This window comes from Podarcis bocagei, assembly GCF_964188305.1.
Source record: "Podarcis bocagei genome assembly, chromosome: 2".
NCBI lineage: Eukaryota > Metazoa > Chordata > Lepidosauria > Squamata > Lacertidae > Podarcis > Podarcis bocagei.
Genome location: NC_138126.1, coordinates 19,813,043 through 19,833,425, shown reverse-complemented (window position 1 = coordinate 19,833,425; position 20,383 = coordinate 19,813,043). Strand labels below are relative to the sequence as shown.

The window sequence follows — 20,383 nt, the reverse complement described above, 5'->3', positions numbered from 1 at the left end:
GGAGAAGGGGACAACAGAGGACGAGATGGTTGGACAGTGTTCTTGAAGCTACCAGCATGAGTTTGACCAAACTGCGGGAGGCAGTGGAAGACAAGAGTGCCTGGCGTGCTCTGGGTCATGGGGTCACGAAGAGTCGGACATGACTAAACGACTAAACAACAACAATAATATATTAAAGGGGCAAGATTCTCACCTGGAAGAACCCTTGTCTTGTGCTCCATGCATCTGATTCTCACAGTGCAGGCCTATGGGAAGCCAGTAAGCAGCCACTCTCCCCACTTCTGATTCTCAGCAAATGGTATTTAGAGGCATACTGCCTCTGGAAGCAGAACGAGACTAAACCCATCATGGGCAGTAGCCATTGGTAGCTGCCTCCTCCATGGATTGGTCTAATCCTCTTTTAAAGCCATCCCACTTGGTGGTCTTCCCTGCATCCTCTGGGAGTGAGTGCCACAGCTTCCCTATGCACTGCTTGAAGAAGTATTTCCTTTTTTCTTCCCTGAATCTCCAAACATTCGTCTTCATTGGGTTGCTCCAATTTCTAGCCTTATGAGTGAGTGGTCAGTGTTTTCACATAGTTCATTATCTTAGTCACCTCTCTCATGTTTTCACCTTAACTTTGTTTCCCAAACTAAAAAAGCTCCAAACATCATAACTTCTCCTCAGAAAAGGAACTTGGCTTCAGCCCCTTGATCATTTTTTCTTCCTGTCTCTGAACGTTTCCATCTCCACAATATCCTTTGTGAGATGGGGCAAGCAGAACTGGGCAGTATTCCAAGTGTGGCCACACCAAAGAGTTGAATAAAGGAGTTATGATATGGGCAATTTTATTTTCAATTCCTGTCCTAATGATCCCCCCCCAGCTGTTGCACACTGGGTCCACATTTGCACGGAATTGCCCACTGCAAGCCCAAGGTCTCATTCCTGGTGAATCATAGAATCATAGAATCATAGAGTTGGAAGAGACCACAAGGGCCATCGAGTCCAACCCCCTGCCAAGCAGGAAACACCATCAGAGCACTCCTGACATATGGTTGTCAAGCCTCTGCTTAAAGACCTCCAAAGTAGGAGACTCCACCACACTCCTTGGCAGCAAATTCCACTGTCGAACAGCTCTTACTGTCAGGAAGTTCTTCCTAATGTTTAGGTGGAATCTTCTTTCTTGTAGTTTGGATCCATTGCTCCGTGTCCGCTTCTCTGGAGCAGCAGAAAACAACCTTTCTCCCTCCTCTATGTGACATCCTTTTATATATTTGAACATGGCTATCATATCACCCCTTAACCTCCTCTTCTCCAGGCTAAACATGCCCAGCTCCCTTAGCCGTTCCTCATAAGGCATCGTTTCCAGGCCTTTGACCATTTTGGTTGCCCTCCTCTGGACACGTTCCAGTTTGTCAGTGTCCTCCTTGAATTGTGGTGCCCAGAACTGGACACAGTACTCCAGGTGTGGTCTGACCAGAGCAGAATACAGTGGCACTATTACTTCCCTTGATCTAGATGCTATACTCCTATTGATGCAGCCCAGGATTGCATTGGCTTTTTTAGCTGCCGCGTCACACTGTTGGCTCATGTCAAGTTTGTGGTCAACCAAGACTCCTAGATCCTTTTCACATGTACTGCTCTCAAGCCACAAGACGCCATTCATGTATATGTGAAAAAGGGATATATATATATATATATATATATATATATATATATATATATATATATTGTGCCTACATGCATTGCTTATACTCTTGCTCACATACAATTGCATTTGCCATTTTACTGCCTGTTTCATTCACCCAGTTTAGATATGCCCTTCTGGAGTGCCCAGCAATCCCCTTTTCCTTCTCACCACCCTATGAGACAGACGGATGCCAGCAACATCTTCCAACAACAACAGCAATCTTGAGCAAGTAAGCATGTCTATCTCAACCACTGCTCACCCCCAATTCTAGATCATGTATGAACAAGTTAAAAAGCACAGGCTCCAACGCTAAGCATCAGAAAAGAACTTTCTGACAGTAAGAGCTGTTCATCAGCAGAACGGTGTCCCTTGGAAGGTGATGGTCTCTCCTTCCTTGGTGGTTTTTAAGCAGAGGTAGGATGGCCGTCTGTCAGGGATGCTTTAGTTGAGATTTCTGCAATGCAGGGGGTTGGGCTAGATGACCCTTAGGGTCCCTTCCAACTCCACAATTCTATGATTCTATTATTCTATACTGATCCTTGGGGGATTTGTCTTCCAACAGCTCATATCCAGCATGACTGGGTAATAATACTAATTTGTTGTTTAATCATGTCTGACTCTTCGTGACCCCATGGACCAGAGCACGCCAGGCACTCCTGTCTTCCACTGCCTCCCGCAGTTTGGTCAAACTCATGTTGGTAGCTTCGAGAACACTGTCCAACCATCTCGTCCTCTGTCGTCCCCTTCTCCTTGTGCCCTCCATCTTTCCCAGCATCAGGGTCTTTTCCAGGGAGTCTTCTCTTCTCATGAGGTGGCCAAAGTTTTGGAGCTTCAGCTTCAGGATCTGTCCTTCCAGCCCAGAGATGGAAAGAAGACAGAGTCCCTACCAGAGAGGAACTGCAAACCAAGCTGTTGGACTATGCGGAAATGGCAAAGCAGACTGGAAAACTCAGGAACCAAGAGGACAAAAACTTTATAAAAGAATGGGAAATTTTTTTAAGGTATTTGGGAGACCACAGTAAGCAGATGGAAATACTGACAGGATTTTGATTCCACTTGTGATGTAACAATTACCACGGACAATATGGACTGATATAAAAGTTATACTTTGGAAGTATATGCAGTTGTAAAGGTTCAAAATGGAGCCCCGGGGGGGGGGGATCACGAGATTCAGAGGAATCTCTGCATATGGATATATATTCGGATTATTATAATTTTGTATTTGTAAAATAATAAATAAATATTTCAAAATAATAAATAAAATACTAATAGTGTGGCAGGGGGCCCAACCTATATACAGCATTCCAAAGAAGGAAAGTCATTGTGGTGGAAAACTCCTTCCCTGACCAACACCTACATTTCAAGAGAGCCCCTGCATAGGCAGATGTAGGATGTGGCGCTGTGTCTGAACCACTGAGCCTCTTGGGCTTGCCAATCAGAAGGTTGGAGGTTCGAATCCCCCAATGGAGTGAGCTCCCATTGCTCGGTCCCAGCTCCTGCCAACCCAGCAGTTCGAAATCATGCCAGTGCAAGCAGATAAATAGGTACCACTTTGGCAGGAAGGTAAATGGCATTTCCGTGTGCTCTGGTTTCTGGCATGGTGTCACGTTGCACCAGAAGCTGTTTAGTCCTGCTGGCCACAAGACCTAGAAAAGCTGTCTATGGACAAACGCCATCTCCCTCGGCCTGGAAGCGACATGAGCGCCACAACCCCATAGTCGCCTTTGACTGGACTTAACTGTCCAGGGGTCCTTTACCTTTACTCCTCCCCACTCAGAGAATCATAGAATTGTAGAGCTGGAAGGTACCCCAAGGATCTAGACACCACGCTCTAACCAACTGAGCTATCCAGCCTCATTACTGGAAGCCTCAGTCACATCTCTATATGGTTTAGCTATAATCCATAACTGGGGCGTGTTTTAGGCATCTTTCCAAAAGTCAAACTCCATTCTAAAAGCTGAAAAATACAAACTGAACAACTCACAAAAATGTTTTTTTTTAAAGAAGAACCTGCCCTAACCACCTAATACGGCTGTGAACGTGTGACTGGTATTGTGGTTGAAGAGAAGAGCTGCTCCGGAAAGAGATCTTTGGCCATCAACTCAGGCTATAGCAGCAAACCTCCAGTGCTCCTTCGACAGCCCTGCAGCCCTGAGAGGCTTCTCTGCAGCCTTTGCTTGCCAATGGAGGGCGAAGATGGTTATACTGCTTTGAACTTCCAGTCTAGGAGGGCTGCATCAGGAACTGCCGCTGGGGCTCAGAAACAAGGTACTCCGTTCAGACCCCTTCGTATCTTCCAGTTTTTGTCTGATTCCACTGTAATGTATCGGTTGACAGACGGACATATTCCTTTTCCTTTAGATTTATCCTATTTGTAGAAAATTCGTTTGTACCCTTATAAGCAGTATTTTTGTTTGAATAACGAGACGGAAATACAGAAGGGTGCATGGCACCTAGGGATGGGGAAGAATTTCCATTTTGTTTGCATTTTCATGAAAAACTACCCAAATTGCACTATTTGAAACAAAACAAAACTGTCTTTCAAAATTCACACTTGTGCTTGAATTTTGCAATGCAGTTCCTCAGCCACAAAATATGCACAAATATGCATATACTGGTGTCTATAAATGTGCAGACACTCATTTAAATAATATACAAAAATTCAGAGGAAATTGCTTGCAAAAATGTGTATACATGAAAACTGCATATAAAAATGTGGGAGAAATTGAAGTAAATGCGGATGAATTTTCATTAAAAATAAATAAATGGTTGGAAGCAACCCACAAAGTTAAAGCTGACTTTTTAAATGATCAGTGTGAAGGGTCTCTGAATAAGTAAAGGGAGAGGGAGTTGTCATTTGAAGTTCACATAAAAATGAAATCAAGATCTGGCTGCATGTTTTTAAACATGATGCGAGCAGAAATGTTTCAATATTCAATTTATTCCTTGTAAAGAAACCTGGAGTTATTTCTGATCATCAACAAGTGCATATATGTACCCAGTAATACCTCTATGATTCTCAGCACAATGTCCGTCCATGTGGTATTTGTTATTTTGTATCCCCCCCAAAAAAAAATAACAAAAAAAATCAGAAACAGGACCAAGGATGTCATTTGTTCTTTTATAACAAGTTTGTTGTCTTGATTTCTTATTATTACGGTGAGTTTTGCCATTTCTGTATAGTCCATTAATTTCTGTAGCCAGTCTTCTCTCTTCTGAACTTCTTTTCATTTGAGGGCAAATAACATTCTGGCAGCTGTAGTTGCATACATAAATAAATTTCTATACTGTTTAGGTAGTTCTAATCCTATAATTCCCAAAAGAAAAGCTTCTGGTGTTTTTTTTTTACAAATCTGTTATCTTAAAGATTTTTACAAATCTGTTATCTTAAAGATTTTTTGAAAGGAGTGGAAATGGTTCAGTGAATATTTACAAATAAATTGTAAGACATGGGCAAGATTATTGTAAATCCCTGCAGTTGTTGTTGTTGTTGTTGTTGTTTTAAACATATATGAGATATATATGAGCATAAAAGAATAAGTGAAGATAATTCGGAGTATGCAGGAAATGATGAAAATAAATGTAAAGAACCGCAGAAAAAGAGTGAAGGAAGCCGAGGTTTGATATGCTAGAATTATTGTTGAACTATTGTGACGTATATAAATGAAAATTATAAATAAGGATGCAGAATTGAGGACAATGCAAATAAAATTAGGTATGCTAGTTAGCTTGGAAAATAAGATGTTATAATATGCTCTTATTCAAATTCAAAGCATACATATAGCATGAAGCGTGCGCATAGATGGGTCTTTGCTTGTTGCTTTTTCTGCAACATTTCACACTCCTTCCCCCAGCCTAGCGAAGAAAAAACACTTCTGTAGATGCTGCCCCCAATGTCCTGGCCAAGGCACAGTTTAAAGGTGTGAGCATGTTGCCTGACCACCCGCTCCACCCACATCCTTTTCCTATGCACCTACTGAGCCACGGAGGCGACTCATGGTGAAAACTACAGCGCCTGCCTGTTCTTTTTCTCTGCTAACACCTGTTCCCCACTGGGCCTGCCCAACAAAGGCTGGTGACTCTTTTGTTTCACTGCAACCCAGGACACGTTTTCAAATGCAATGGTCAAAGGTTTTGCTGCAGAACTTCTTTCCACCTCAGGTCCACTTCCTGATTAAAGAGAATGCTTCGTATTTTAGCATCTGGTGCTCCATTTCTTTTTGTCAGGTTAATGAGCAATATTGGTAGGCAGCTAAATAATTGGACAGGCAGAGTAACTTCCATTTGGACCATGTCTGTCTTACCAGGCACATCTCATGCCTGTAGGAAGGGATTTGCACTGGCTGCCCATTAGATATCAAGCCAGATTTTTAAGGTCTTCTTACTTATGTATAAGGGACGCGGGTGGCGCTGTGGGTAAAAGCCTCAGCGCCTAGGGCTTGCCGATCGAAAGGTCGGCGGTTCGAATCCCGCGGCGGGGTGCGCTCCCGCTGCTCGGTCCCAGCGCCTGCCAACCTAGCAGTTCGAAAGCACCCCCGGGTGCAAGTAGATAAATAGGTACCGCTTACCAGCGGGAAGGTAAACGGCGTTCCGTGTGCTGCGCTGGCTCGCCAGATGCAGCTTTGTCACGCTGGCCACGTGACCCGGAAGTGTCTCCGGACAGCGCTGGCCCCCGGCCTATAGATGTGAGATGGGCGCACAAACCCCAGAGTCTGTCAAGACTGGCCCGTTCGGGCAGGGGTACCTTTACCTTTACCTTTACTTATGTATAAAGCCCTAAACAGCTCTGGACCAGATTTCCTAAAAGAACAACTTCCCTTTCGTTGGCAGGTAAGGGTATTAAAAGTACAAATGAAGCCCAATTAGTCTTGCCACAGCTTCCTGATTCTTAGCTTGTGGGAGGTGGGCTCCTTTCACTGATAGCTCTAGCGATATGGAGGGCACTCCATGATGAAATACAAGCATATTCATCTCTATTGGCATTCTGCGGGCTTTTGAAGATGCCCCTGTTTACACAGATTTCTCAGCATAAATCTCATGTTTTAATTACTGCCATGTTTTAAAGGAATTTTTATGTCTTGATGTGATTGTTTTATTGTGCGTTTTAATGGCGATAATATCAAACGAAAGCTACAAACATGTCAATTTACAAAATGAAAAAAGGAGGTAGTTTTATCAGGCAAATAGATTACAGTATTGGAATGAGTTACAGATAGGTAGCCGTGTTGGTCTGCCATAGTCAAAATAAGAAAATTCCTTCCAGTAGCACCTTAAAGACCAACTAAGTTAGTTCTTGGTAACTTCTCACCTTCTCACCCCTTGCCTTTTCCTGTAAGACCTATTACAGTCGTTAAGAGTCGTCAACAGGGGTGACAGAGTCGTCAACAGGGGTGAGCGAGTGGTTGCTGAACAACTCCAGGCACGCCTGGAAGAAGCGGACCATTTGGATCCCTTGCAATCGGGATTCAGGCCTCATCACGGGACTGAAACTGCCTTGGTCGCACTGGTTGATGATCTCCGGCGGGCTAGGGACAAAGGTGAGAGCTGTTTCCTAGTTCTGCTGGATCTCTCAGCGGCGTTTGATACCATCGACCATAACATCCTTCTGGACCGTCTTGAGGGGCTGGGAGCTGGGGGCACTGTCATACAGTGGTTCCGCTCCTTCCTCCTGGGCCGTGTTCAGAAAGTGGTGGTGGGGGATGAGTGTTCAGACCCCTGGGCTCTCACTTGTGGGGTGCCTCAGGGTTCTGTCCTCTCCCCCATGCTTTTCAACATCTACATGCAGCCGCTGGGAGAGATCATCAGGGGGTTTGGGCTGGGTGTTCATCAGTATGCGGATGATACCCAGCTCTACCTCTCTTTCAAATCAGAACCAGTGAAGGCGGTGACGGTCCTGTGTGAGTGTCTGGAGGCGGTTGGAGGATGGATGGCGGCAAACAGATTGAGATTGAATCCTGACAAGACAGAAGTACTGTTTCTGGGGGACAGGAGGCGGGCAGGTGTGGGGGATTCCCTGGTCCTGAATGGGGTAACCGTGCCCCTGAAGGACCAGGTGCGCAGCCTGGGAGTCATTTTGGACTCACAGCTGTCCATGGAGGCACAGGTTAAATCCGTGTCCAGGGCAGCTGTGTACCAGCTCCATCTGGTACGTAGGCTGAGACCCTATCTGCCCGCGGACTGCCTTGCCAGAGTGGTGCATGCTCTGGTTATCTCCCGCTTGGACTACTGCAATGCGCTCTACGTGGGGCTACCTTTGAAGGTGACCCGGAAACTACAACTAATCCAGAATGCAGCAGCCAGACTGGTGACTGGGGGCGGCCGCCGAGACCATATAACACCGGTCTTGAAAGACCTACATTGGCTCCCAGTACGTTTCCGAGCACAATTCAAAGTGTTGGTGCTGACCTTTAAAGCCCTAAACGGCCTCGGTCCAGTATACCTGAAGGAGCGTCTCCACCTCCATCGTTCTACCCGGACACTGAGGTCCAGCACCGAGGGCCTTCTGGCGGTTCCCTCACTACGAGAAGCCAAGTTACAGGGAACCAGGCAGAGGGCCTTCTCAGTAGTGGCGCCCTCCCTGTGGAACGCCCTCCCACCAGATGTCAAAGAGAACAACAACTACCAGACTTTTAGAAGACATCTGAAGGCAGCCCTGTTTAGGGAAGCTTTTAATGTTTGATGTATCATTGTATTTTAATATTCTTTTGGAAGCCGCCCAGAGTGGCTGGGGAAACCCAGCCAGATGGGCGGGGTATAAATAATAAATTATTATTATTATTATTATTATCTCAGCTATCTGCCCATCTCCCATTCCCACCACCCTTCTGAGTAATACCCCTCCCCACCTTCTCACTATATAGAAGGATCTGGCAACTTCTGTTTCAGTGTATCTGAAGAAGTGTGCATGCACACGAAAGCTCATACCAAGAACTAACTTAGTTGGTCTTTAAGGTGCTACTGGAAGGAATTTTTTTATTTTGAGTATTGGAATGAAATTTCCATAGCTACTGGCTGCAAGACTTCTGAAATTAGACCATTTAGGGAATGTATATAAATATTCCCAAGCTCACCAGCTGTCAGATACATCTGTAAATAGCCCTGATTTTTTTCAACCACTTTGGATGGTACACTTTCTGTGAATATATAGCTCAGTTGGTTAGAACATGGTGCATATACTGCCTAGGTTGCAGGTTTGGTTCCTGTAAGCTAGAACTGAAGGCTGATCGCCGAAGAATTGATGCTTTTGAATTATGGTGCTGGAGGAGACTCTTGAGAGTCCCATGGACTGCAAGAAGATCAAACCTCTCCATTCTGAAGGAAATCAGCCCTGAGCGCTCACTGGAAGGACAGATCGTGAAGCTGAGGCTCCAATACTTTGGCCACCTCATGAGAAGAGAAGACTCCCTGGAAAAGACCCTGATGTTGGGAAAGATGGAGGGCAGAAGGCGAAGGGGACGACAGAGAATGAGATGGTTGGATGGTGTTCTTGAAGCTACTAGCATGAGTTTGATCAAACTGCGGGAGGCAGTGGAGGACAGAAGTGCCTGGCGTGCTCTGGTCCATGGGGTCACGAAGAGTCGGACACGACTAAACGACTAAACAACAACAACAAGCTAGAACTGCATAGATTGGACTAGATCTTCCTCAGGGTCTCTCCAGTGCTACAGTTCTATGTTTCCTCTACACAAAAATCAATGTCACACATCCACTTTTTCTCTAAATAAAAATAGCAAAGTATTTCAACCTGCTTCCTATTAGTGGATGAATGTTTTCTGAAGATTTTTAAAATTCAAACTAATACAAAACATCAGAAATAAAAGATGGTTCATTTCCTTCGCTCTATTTCTCTTCCCTGCTTCGGACAAAGCATGCTGCTGACAGCTGACACACACACAACAGACACCAGAAAGCTCCAGTATATATTCAATCAGGCCATATAGCAAGAGGAGCACAAAATCAATGACAGCGAGCTGAGCATAGTCAAGGGGTTACGAACAATGATGAGATTTTCAGGGTGCAAAGTTTATCAGTATATTGGTATCAGAGACTGCTCATTTAGCCTGGCAGATCTCCACATTCCTACACCACTTCCACACACCCTTTAAACTCCTCCTGACAAGTCAATGTTTTAGTGTGCATTTCTCCCAATGTGCACATTTTTTGTTTGCAATTTTCCCTAGCACACTGTTTTTTTCGAGCCATCCCCTAATACAGTGCATTTTGGTATGTTGGCAGTTTACGAAACGAAAGAAGTGCCATGGTCAGATCACTTCCTGGTGCAACTGGACTGGTGCAACCCTTCCCCTCTGCAGGGAGGTGGGACCAATTTGGATGGTCCGCCCCCGCCACTTAATGGATCCAAATGGTTTCCAGAGAGTGGTAAGGGATGCTTTATCCCATGTTGATGGCCTTTCAGCTGATTCCCTGGTGGCCCGCTGGAATGTGGAGTTAACCAGGGCTATTGACTGTTTGTCTCCGAAGCGCCCTCTCCGATTGCATGGAGCCCGGACAGCCCCGTGGTTTTCCACAGATCTGAGGGCAATGAAACAATCGTTGAGACGGCTAGAGCGCCGGTGGCGGATAACTCATTCCGAATCTGACCGGACACAGGTTAGAGCTCAACGTCGAGCCTACCAAGTGGCGATAGCGACGGCGAAGAAGAATTTCTTCACCGCCTCTATTGCATCTGCAGAAAACAGCAGCAGGAGACTTTTTCAGGTGGTTCACAATTTAGCGGAACCACCTGCAACATCGGGGCCCAGTACGGGCCACATGTTCTCCTGCAATGATTTTGCAAAGTTTTTTGCAGATAAAATCGCTCAGATTCGGGAAGAAGTAGACTCCACCGTGGGAGCAGGGCCAGGGCGGGAGAGTGCTAGAGTTCTGTCTAGTCAAGTTAAGTGGGATCAATTCCAATCTGTTACCTCCGAGGATGTGGACAGGCTGCTTGGACGAGTGAAACCAACCACCTGTCTCCTGGATCCTTGCCCATCCTGGCTTATAAAAGCTAGCCGGGAAGGACTGGGCGATGGGCTTCGTGGGGTGGTGAATGCTTCCCTCCGTGAGGGAGCCTTCCCAGACCCGCTGAAAGAGGCGGTTATTAAACCGCTTCTTAAAAAACCATCTTTAGATGCGGCCACGATGGCCAACTATCGCCCAGTCTCAAATCTTCCATTCCTGGGCAAGGTGATTGAGCGAGCGGTTGCCGAACAACTCCAGGCATGCCTGGAAGAAGCGGACCATTTGGATCCCTTCCAGTCGGGATTCAGGCCTCATCATGGGACTGAAACTGCCTTGGTCGCACTGGTAGATGATCTCCGGCGGGCTAGGGACAAAGGTGAGAGCTGTTTCCTAGTTCTGCTGGATCTCTCAGCGGCGTTTGATACCATCGACCATAGCATCCTTCTGGACCGTCTTGAGGGGCTGGGAGCTGGGGGCACTGTTATACAGTGGTTCCGCTCCTTCCTCCTGGGCCGTGTTCAGAAAGTGGTGGGGGGGGATGAGTGTTCAGACCCCTGGGCTCTCACTTGTGGGGTGCCTCAGGGTTCTGTCCTCTCCCCCATGCTTTTCAACATTTACATGCGGCCGCTGGGAGAGATCATCAGGAGGTTTGGGCTGGGTGTTCATCAGTATGTGGATGATACCCAGCTCTACCTCTCTTTTAAATCAGAACCAGTGAAGGCGGTGAAGGTCCTGTGTGAGTGTCTGGAGGCGGTTGGAGGATGGATGGCAGCTAACAGACTGAGGTTGAATCCTGACAAGACAGAAGTACTGTTTTTGGGGGACAGGAGGCGGGCAGGTGTGGAGGATTCCCTGGTCCTGAATGGGGTAACTGTGCCCCTGAAGGACCAGGTGCGCAGCCTGGGAGTCATTTTGGACTCACAGCTGTCCATGGAGGCACAGGTCAAATCTGTGTCCAGGGCAGCTGTTTACCAGCTCCATCTGGTACGTAGGCTGAGACCCTATCTGCCTGCGGACTGTCTCGCCAGAGTGGTGCATGCTCTGGTTATCTCCCGCTTGGACTACTCCAATGCACTCTACATGGGGCTACCTTTGAAGGTGACTCGGAAACTACAACTAATCCAGAATGCGGCAGCTAGACTGGTGACTGGGAGCGGCCGCCGAGACCATATAACACCGGTCTTGAAAGACCTGCATTGGCTCCCAGTACGTTTCCGAGCACAATTCAAAGTGTTGGTGCTGACCTTTAAAGCCCTAAACGGCCTCGGTCCAGTATACCTGAAGGAGCGTCTGCACCCCCATCATTCTGCACAGACGCTGAGGTCCAGCGCCGAGGGCCTTCTGGCGGTTCCCTCATTGCGAGAAGCAAAGCTACAGGGAACCAGGCAGAGGGCCTTCTCGGTAGTGGCGTCCGCCCTGTGGAACGCCCTTCCAGCAGATGTCAAAGCGATAAACAACTACCTGACATTCAGGAGACATCTTAAGGCAGCCCTGTTCTGGGAAGTTTTTAACGTGTGATATTTTATTGTATTTTTGGTTTTTATGGAAGCCGCCCAGAGTGGCTGGGGAGGCCCAGCCAGATGGGCAGGGTATAAATAATAAATTATTATTATTATTATTATTATTATTATTATTATTATTATTATTATTATTATTATTATTATTATTATTAACTAAACATATACCATTTGCCTGTTGCCTCCTGAATGGATTTTTTTTGTCAAAAAACAAAACAAAAACAAATCACCTAGCCTTCTCCCTGTGATGTTTGTTAGCCTGCAATTAGTTACAGGAAATTCTAGTCTAGGCACTGCTGACTCACATCATGCGAGTTTTCCCTCTCCTCACAGATGCTTCCAGGCTTCCCTGTTGGTACCAGATCACCCTGTGGACAGGAGGCTTTGTGATCATCATCCTGGGTGTGGCTGTGACAGTCTTGGGTAAGTATTATTTATTATTTCATTTATGAATTGCTGTCCATGTGGCATCCTGAAGTGGTTTACCATACAATAAAAGCATATACAGAATGATGGTCTAAATAAAAACAGTTAGCACATCTTCCATTAGCTCCAGCCCATTTGGTCTGGTGCAGTATGGAAGCTCCCAGAACAGCAGCAGAAGATGAGACTCCTATCAACCCCTGAGTCTCCAAGATTCAGTAGAAACATCCAGCAACTTACTGGGCAGTGGGATAAAATCCCTCAAGGAATTTAAAATGGGAAAATCAGAGCATATTCTCACACATTAAAAATAAGACTACAGTCCGTTCGACTTCCAAAATGTTTGGAAGCCAAAGCATGGCTTCTGATTAGCTGCAGGAAGTTCCTGCAGCCAATTGGAAGCCGCGCAAGCCCCGTTGGGCATTCGGCTTCCAAAAATAGTTCGTAAACCAGAACACTCACTTCCAGGTTTGCGGTGTTCAGGAGACAAAACGTTCAAGAACTAGGCTGCTCAAAAACCAAGGTACAACTGTACTTGTAAATATATAATCTTCTAATGTCCCAGTCGGTATTTGTATTGGATTTGAATTGATTCCATATATGTGGTGTTCTTGTTATTAAACTGTGTGTGCTTCATCCACAAATATTGAAAGTAGAACCATTTGGGATCTAAAGCAATCAATTGAGATGTATTTTGTTCCCTATCCTGAAATTTTTTAACCAAAAGTTTTTAATCTGTGGGCATTCCCATAGATATGTATAAGCATTCCATCATTCCCCCAGTTTCTCCAACATTGTGGAGAGTTATTTTTGTCTATTTTCCTTAGCAATTGTCAGCCTTCAGAGGATCCAACCCCCAAGGTAGGGTGCCAGGAACAGATAAGGCAAGAAAAGTTCTTGTCACTGCTATTTATTCAATATTCACAGAGAGAGGCTTGGAAATGCAGCCTCTTGGAGTAATGGCGTTGCTCTGAGTGAAACCCCCACTTCTCACGAGTCATCGCTATGGATTCTGAAAAGTGCCTTTTGTCTCGGCTCTCCTACTTTCAAGGCCCACCGTGTTCTGGGAAAGTGGGGGTCCGGAATGCTTTCTGAGTCTGTCAGCTGTCACCCCCATGCTGCTGCTTCCTCTTCTTCCTCTCCCATTATTTCCCAGCTTTCCCCCTCATCTGCCTCTGAGGTGTGATCTCCCTCCACTCACCTCACAGAGTGTTTGTTGTGGGGGAGGAAGGGAAAGGAGAATGTTAGCCGCTTTGAGACTCCTGAAGGGGAGTGAAAGGCGGGATATCAAATCCAAACTCTTCTTCTTCTTCTTCTCCAACCCCTTGATGTAATTCAGAATGGTCTCCTTCTTCTCTTGAAGGTTCAGGCTGGGGAGACAGTCTCCACCATTCCTCCTCTGCACAGTCTCTGGCATCCCCCCCCGAGCCCTCCTCCTCCTCCGACCCCAGTGGTTTCAGTTGGCTGGGTTGGTGTGTATGGAGCACCCTTTACAAGTCTGGCACATGGCCATGTTCTTCGTACTCCCATGAGCTTTCTTCAGGGCCATACCCCTTCCACAATATCATTTTTTTCCTTTACACTTTTATTAATTTTCTAACACAATTATACAATTTTCTCCATGTTTTAACAAATTAATCTTTTTTTACTTCCTTCTGCTTCTCTGGTAATCATCCGTGTTTACTCTTCAGTACGCATTCCCTTCATTGTATTGCCATTTGTCTTCCCTCCCCCTTCTATTTCTTTTTAACAATACATCTCAAACCTTTACAGTTCTTCTTGAAACCCCACTAGCGTTGTTTGCACATCACATACATTTTTCAGATAATCTACAAACTTTCCCCAATCTTCGATGAACTTCTGGTTTCGAACATATCTTATTTTCCCAGTCAATTTGTCCAGTTCCGCATAGTGCATTAATTTCGATCTCCATTCTTGTATCGTCGGTACTTCCTCTTGTTTCCATTTCTGGGCCAATAAAATTCTCGCTGCTGTAACTGCATACTGGAAGAGTTTCCAGTCTTTTCTTCTTATTTCATTTCCTGTAATCCCTAAGAGAAAAACTTCTGGTTTCTTAACAAAAGTGTATTTTAACATCTTTTTCAATTCATTATATATCGCTTCCCAAAAACTCCTCACTTTCTTACATTCCCACCACACATGGTAAAATGTTCCCTCTTTTTCTTTACATTTGCAACACTTATTGCATGTTTTATACATTTTTGCAAGATTTACTGGTGTAATGTACCATCTATAAAACATTTTCATAACATTTTCCTTCAACGCCGTGCATGCAGTAAATTTTAAATTTTCTTTCCACAATTTTTCCCAGTCTTCAAATTGAATATTATATCCAAAATCTTTGGCCCATTGTATCATTACCGATTTAACCTCTTCATCTTTCGTGTACCATTCCAACAATATCTTATACATTTTTGACAAAATTTTATATTCATTATTTATTATATCTATTTGGAACTTAGAGTCTTTTTCTGCATAACCACTTTCTTTTATATCTTTTTTAAACATTTCGTTTACCTGAAAATAATGCAACCAATCATACACATGATCTTTAGCTTGTTCATATGGTTTTAATTTCCATTTTCCTCCTTCTTTAGTTACCATTTCCCCATACGTAGCCCATTTACCTCTCATATTAATTTTCTTTACACACATAACCTCCAACGGGGAAAGCCAATGTGGAACTCTCGGTTCCAAAAGACTTTTATACCTGTCTCATACTTCTATTAGCGAATTCCTGAAAATGTGGTTCCCAAAGCTTTTATGAACTTTCTTCTTGTCACACCATAGGTAAGCATGCCAACCAAATCTGTTATCAAAACCTTCAAGGTCTAGTAATTCCATATTTTCTAGTTTAACCCGTTCTTTAACCAACATAGACATGCTGCTTCGTAATATAATTTCATATCTGGCAGGGCGAAGCCTCCTTTTTCTTTCACATCTGTTAATAATTTAAATTTTATTCTTGGCTTCTTACCCTGCCATATATACCTTGAAATCACTCTTTGCCAGTCCTTAAAGATCCCTATCCCCTTGATAATGGGGATAGTCTGAAATAAAAATAACATCTTTGGAAGCACGCTCATCTTTATCGTGGAAATTCTGCCCCAAAAAGACAGTTTCATTCTGCCTCACACATCCAGGTCATTCCTTATTCCCTTCCAAACCTGTACATAATTATTCTTGAACAGGTCGATATTTTTAGGAGTTAACCAAATTCCCAAGTATTTTACTTTCTTCACCACCTCTATCTCTGTCTGTTGTTGCATTATTTCTATCGTATTATGCTCCATATTTTTAGCCATTATTTTAGTCTTTTTCTTATTCAATCTAAACCCGGCCACGTTTCCAAATTGTTCAATCTCCTTCAATACTTCTTTAACACTTTCCATTGGTTCTTCCATCGTTATAACCAGATCATCGGCAAAGGCTTCTGACCTACCGTCACCCCTTTAATTGATCTGTTTTGTCTAATCAGATTCAAAAAGACCTCTAAGACCATTATAAATAGCAATGGCGAGAGCGGACAACCCTGTCTTGTTCCTTTAGATATCTTTATATCTTCCGTAACTACATTGTTTACTATCAGTTTAGCTTTCTGCTCTGTATATATTGCCTTGATTCCATTGAAAAACTCTTTCCCCACTTCCACATACTCCAAATTTTTCAGCATAAAATCCCATACTACCTTATCAAATGCCTTTTCAGCATCCACAAACATTAATATCGCTTGTTTCTCATTCCTGGCAGTCAGATATTCCAAAATATTAATTATATGACCCCTTCCACAATATCAGGTATTGCAACTTCTTTCTTCGCATCCTGGAGTCTAGAATTTGTTCTACTTCATACTCCCCCTTTCCTTCTACCCTGACGGGAGGCTGAGGTACTTGTCTAGGTGCCTGGTAAGGGTGTGCAGGCATGACAGGCAGCAAAACTGATTTGTGGAAGATGGGGTGAATTTTCATGGATACAGGCAATCGAAGCCAGAAAGTCACAGGGTTGATCTGATCTACAACTTCAAACAGGCCCACCCTCTGTGGCTCCAATTTCTTGCACCTTCCTTTCTGTAGCAAATCACATGTCAACAGCCATACCTGATCGGCCGCCGTAATCTCTGTGCCAGGTAGTGTGTGTGCATCAGCCAATCGCTTACATCACACGCATATTATGATTAGCTGTCAATTGGGAGTAGATTTTTGAGGAGAAGTAATGCCAGTTGGGAAGGTCAGGGAGCAAGGGAGGGAGGTGTGAGGCAAACACCTCCCCAAGCTGAGGTAAAAATGGGTATCTGAGGCCCGAATAATAAGCTGTTCTTCCCCCTTATGTTAATAATGGTTTGCTGGTGAATATCAGAAGAAGGGAGCTGGTGGCTGTGTTAGACCAAGTTGCTGCCCCAGATAAAGATGGTAACAGAAAAAAATTCCTTGGCCTCTAAATTTTGAATTTGTGCCTTAACATTATGCCTACTCATTTAACTGACTTTCTTTGTTTTGCGGAGGCAGCTTTGCAGTTGGAAGCTGAAAAGGGAAAAATTCTACTGAACAATGGTGGATGCAATGCCTCAACAGACAAGTTTCGGGCTTCCCTAAGAAACAGCATCTGCAATCAAAATCAGTATAATTCCTCAGGTAGAGCTGATATATTGTACTGCTGTCTCTTTCAAGCATAGTAATTGTATGTAAGATCTTGCTTTCAGTTCACATCTATGTTGCTTTGAGGCATAAAACCTACTGTAAAGAAACTCATTTCATTCATTGAAATTCATTCATTTCATAGACTCATAGAATTGTAGAGTTGGAAGGGACCCTAAGGGTCATCTAGTCCAACCCCCTGCAATGCAGGAATCTCAGCTAAAGCATCCATGACAGATGGCCATCCAGCCTCTGCTTAAAAACCTCCAGGGAAGGAGAGTCCACAACCTCCCATGAGAGACCGTTCCACTGTCAAACAGCTTCTACTGTCAGAAAGTTTTTCCTGATAATTAGTCAGAGTTTCTTTCCTTGCAACTTTAATCCATTGTTTCAGGTCCAACCCTACTGAGCAGGAAAAAACAGGCTTGCTCCATCTCCCGTGTGGCAGCACACATTCCAGCTTGTCAAAATCCTTCTCAAATTGTGGCACCTAGAATTGGATACATTATTCCAGGTGGTGTTTTCATAGTTTGGTGGTAGAGCACCGATCTTGGATGCAGAAAGTCGCAGATATACCTGGTGTCTCAAACTGCTACTGGTCAGTGTAGACAAAATTGAGCTAGATGAACCCAATGGTGTCCCTCAGAATAAGGCCACTCCCTATGGTCCTAAATGGTCAAGCATTGGTGGTTTCATTCTACAGCTAACTTCACACTCAACTCTGGCCTTTCTCACTAAGAGTCAGGGGAGGAAGGTGAGACCTACCCATTTGCCCACTGGCACAAATCCACTTCCTTTGTTATACCAAGGACAGTATTTAAGGCCATTAACTCACCTGGCTAGTTCAACAATGGAATCCTCCATTAGATTTTGAGCCTTGCTGGATCCAAGACCCCAGGAATTAGAAGGGACTCAGGCATCATGGAGACTGACAGGCCCCCTCCAAAAAACCTACTTCACCACAGTATTGTCAACTAGGACCTACCATGAGACAGACTGTGGAGAGCAACTTGGACATGTAGGCTGCAGTGTGATGATGGAGGCACCTCCAGTTGTTTCTCCCAACCCTCCTGAACCCCCTTCTACCTGAGAGCAGAACTGTGTGTGCCTTGTCTCTTGTCTTGTAGCCCTATAACTAGCCTTCTGTCCTTAGGTGCTTGGGCATAGCTGGATTTTTTGTTAGGGGGCAGGCCTTTTGTTAGGGGGACAGAACCTCAGTTAGCTATGTATTTTTATTGGTTTTTATTGATTGGGGAGGCAGCTCCCCCCCCCGCCCGCCCCCTTGGCTATGCCCATGCTTAGCTGTAATGGAGGGTATAATCCTGTTGCTGCTACAAAAATAAGATTCAGCTACCTGGCAAGTCAGCTTCTGTACTAGGAGGAATGGAGTGGGAGGAATCGTGTCTCAAGTGGCAAAGCAGTCTTTGAGCAGACTTGGTCAATTCACTTTCAGCAATTTGTCTGGTAAACTCCATCTCCATCTTTGTCCTCTAGAGCAGTGTTCCCCAACCCCCGGGCCGCGGACCGGTGCCGGTCCATGGATCAATCAGCACTGGGCCGCTCGAGGAACTTCAAATCATTTCACTGTGGCGGGCGGCCGAGGCGCAGAGCATTGCACCCTCCCAAGCCCGCCCATTGTGTGACAATAGCGAATGAAAATTGTGTGACAATAGCGAATGAAAATTCGCTATTGTTACACTGATGCTCCTCCTGGCCAATCAGGGAGCAGGTCCTCCCGCTTCCATTCAGATGGAAAAACTAGGCGAGTAATAAAGTTGCATTTGCGATGGCATGATGTGAGAGATCTGTACTTTGATCTCTGTATCTTTTTATACTCAAAAGCATTTTGAGTGTGTGAGGAGGACTGAATTGGATCAGGACTATACTTTAAAAGAAGCTTTAAAGGGGGCCAATGTGAAGCTGCACGCCTGTTTTCCATACAAAAATCTCCTCCCCACCTGACAGCTGTTGTCTCATCTCCACCCACCCGCCGCACCCCTAAAAAGCACCTTCTGGCTCAAACAGAGGGCATGTTTTTGGGTGGGAAGCCAGCACTGAGTCCTGATAGAAATGGAGAGCGTGATCTGGATCAGGGCTTCTCCTTCAAAAGAAATGTGGCAAATTTAAGTACACTTTTTTAAAAAATATGAATAACATAAAAAGTTGTTGGACCCCAACTCTGAGGAGCTTCAGAGTTTGGAATTTGGAGTTTGGGCAGCTTCACTCAGCTTCACTTTTTCACAATTGAAATGGAGGCCCAGTCATAATCATTAAGTGTCTTTCTTTCCACAGTTAATTCACCTTGCAAAGTGTGCCCTGTACAATGGCAGCTCCACAGGGACAAGTGCTACTGGCCATCAGACTATATTTGTGACGTAATTTATCAGCCGTGACCCCCGCTAATTGATTTACACACCTCGATTAGCAGTTTATTGCTGCCCGGCACGCTTCCACTTCTTCGTCACTGTCAGCAGAGTTTCGCACAGCGTTGTAAACTGTCACGTTGCTTGACTTCCAGACAAACTCACACTGAGTCCAGGTTTGTCTATATACAGCATTTATTCCAACATTTCTCAGGTTTTTCCAGGGCTATTAGCAGCCATTACAGCCCTGCGTCTGTTCCCCACAAAGTTCGAAGTGGGACTGGCAAACTTTGCCCAGAAGCTCCTCCCAAGCTTCTAAAATTGACGTCAGAATGGTGAGGCATCATGGGAACAACTTAACCAGTTAAGTTCCAACTCCAACACCCCCCCTTGCATCCCATTCTGACAAGACCCTTTGAGTTCAACACCTTCCCCTTTGCCTTGTGCCCCTTCCCGGCATCTTTCCCAGGCACCTGTTGAACCCCTTCAGTACTCCCAGAATCACACTGTGCGACACTTTTCCACGCACCTGTGACCTGATACCCTACTGACCCATTAGGGCCAGCAGTTGTGTCTTCTCCGTCAGACGTTTCCCCCTCTGACTTGACAACCCTGCCGTGAGCTTTCTCCATTACCGGAGATGAAGCCTCACACCTGGACACTCCTTTCACAACCCTTGGAGATGCCCAAACCTGCCCTGAACCCTGACCCTGGACCTGGTCCCCATCACCGGGATCTGAACCCTGATTCTGGACCTTGTCCCTTTCACTGGGTTCAGCCACAGCCTCCCTTCTC

General features: G+C 45.0%; 1 protein-coding gene across 1 annotated transcript in view; it reads left to right on the top strand.

The window, feature by feature from the left end:
• The first annotated feature begins 1,716 nt into the window (after positions 1 to 1,716).
• Positions 1,717 to 20,383, top strand: part of LOC308581248 (killer cell lectin-like receptor subfamily F member 1) — a 90,518-nt gene continuing 71,851 nt past the window's right edge. Inside the window, exons 1-4 of the mRNA XM_081183778.1 lie at positions 1,717 to 3,937; positions 12,481 to 12,570; positions 17,097 to 17,222; positions 19,518 to 19,600. Of these exons, the coding sequence (XP_081039904.1) occupies positions 3,853 to 3,937; positions 12,481 to 12,570; positions 17,097 to 17,222; positions 19,518 to 19,600 (384 nt within the window). The 5' untranslated portion in view covers positions 1,717 to 3,852. The remainder of the gene's footprint in view (positions 3,938 to 12,480; positions 12,571 to 17,096; positions 17,223 to 19,517; positions 19,601 to 20,383) is intronic.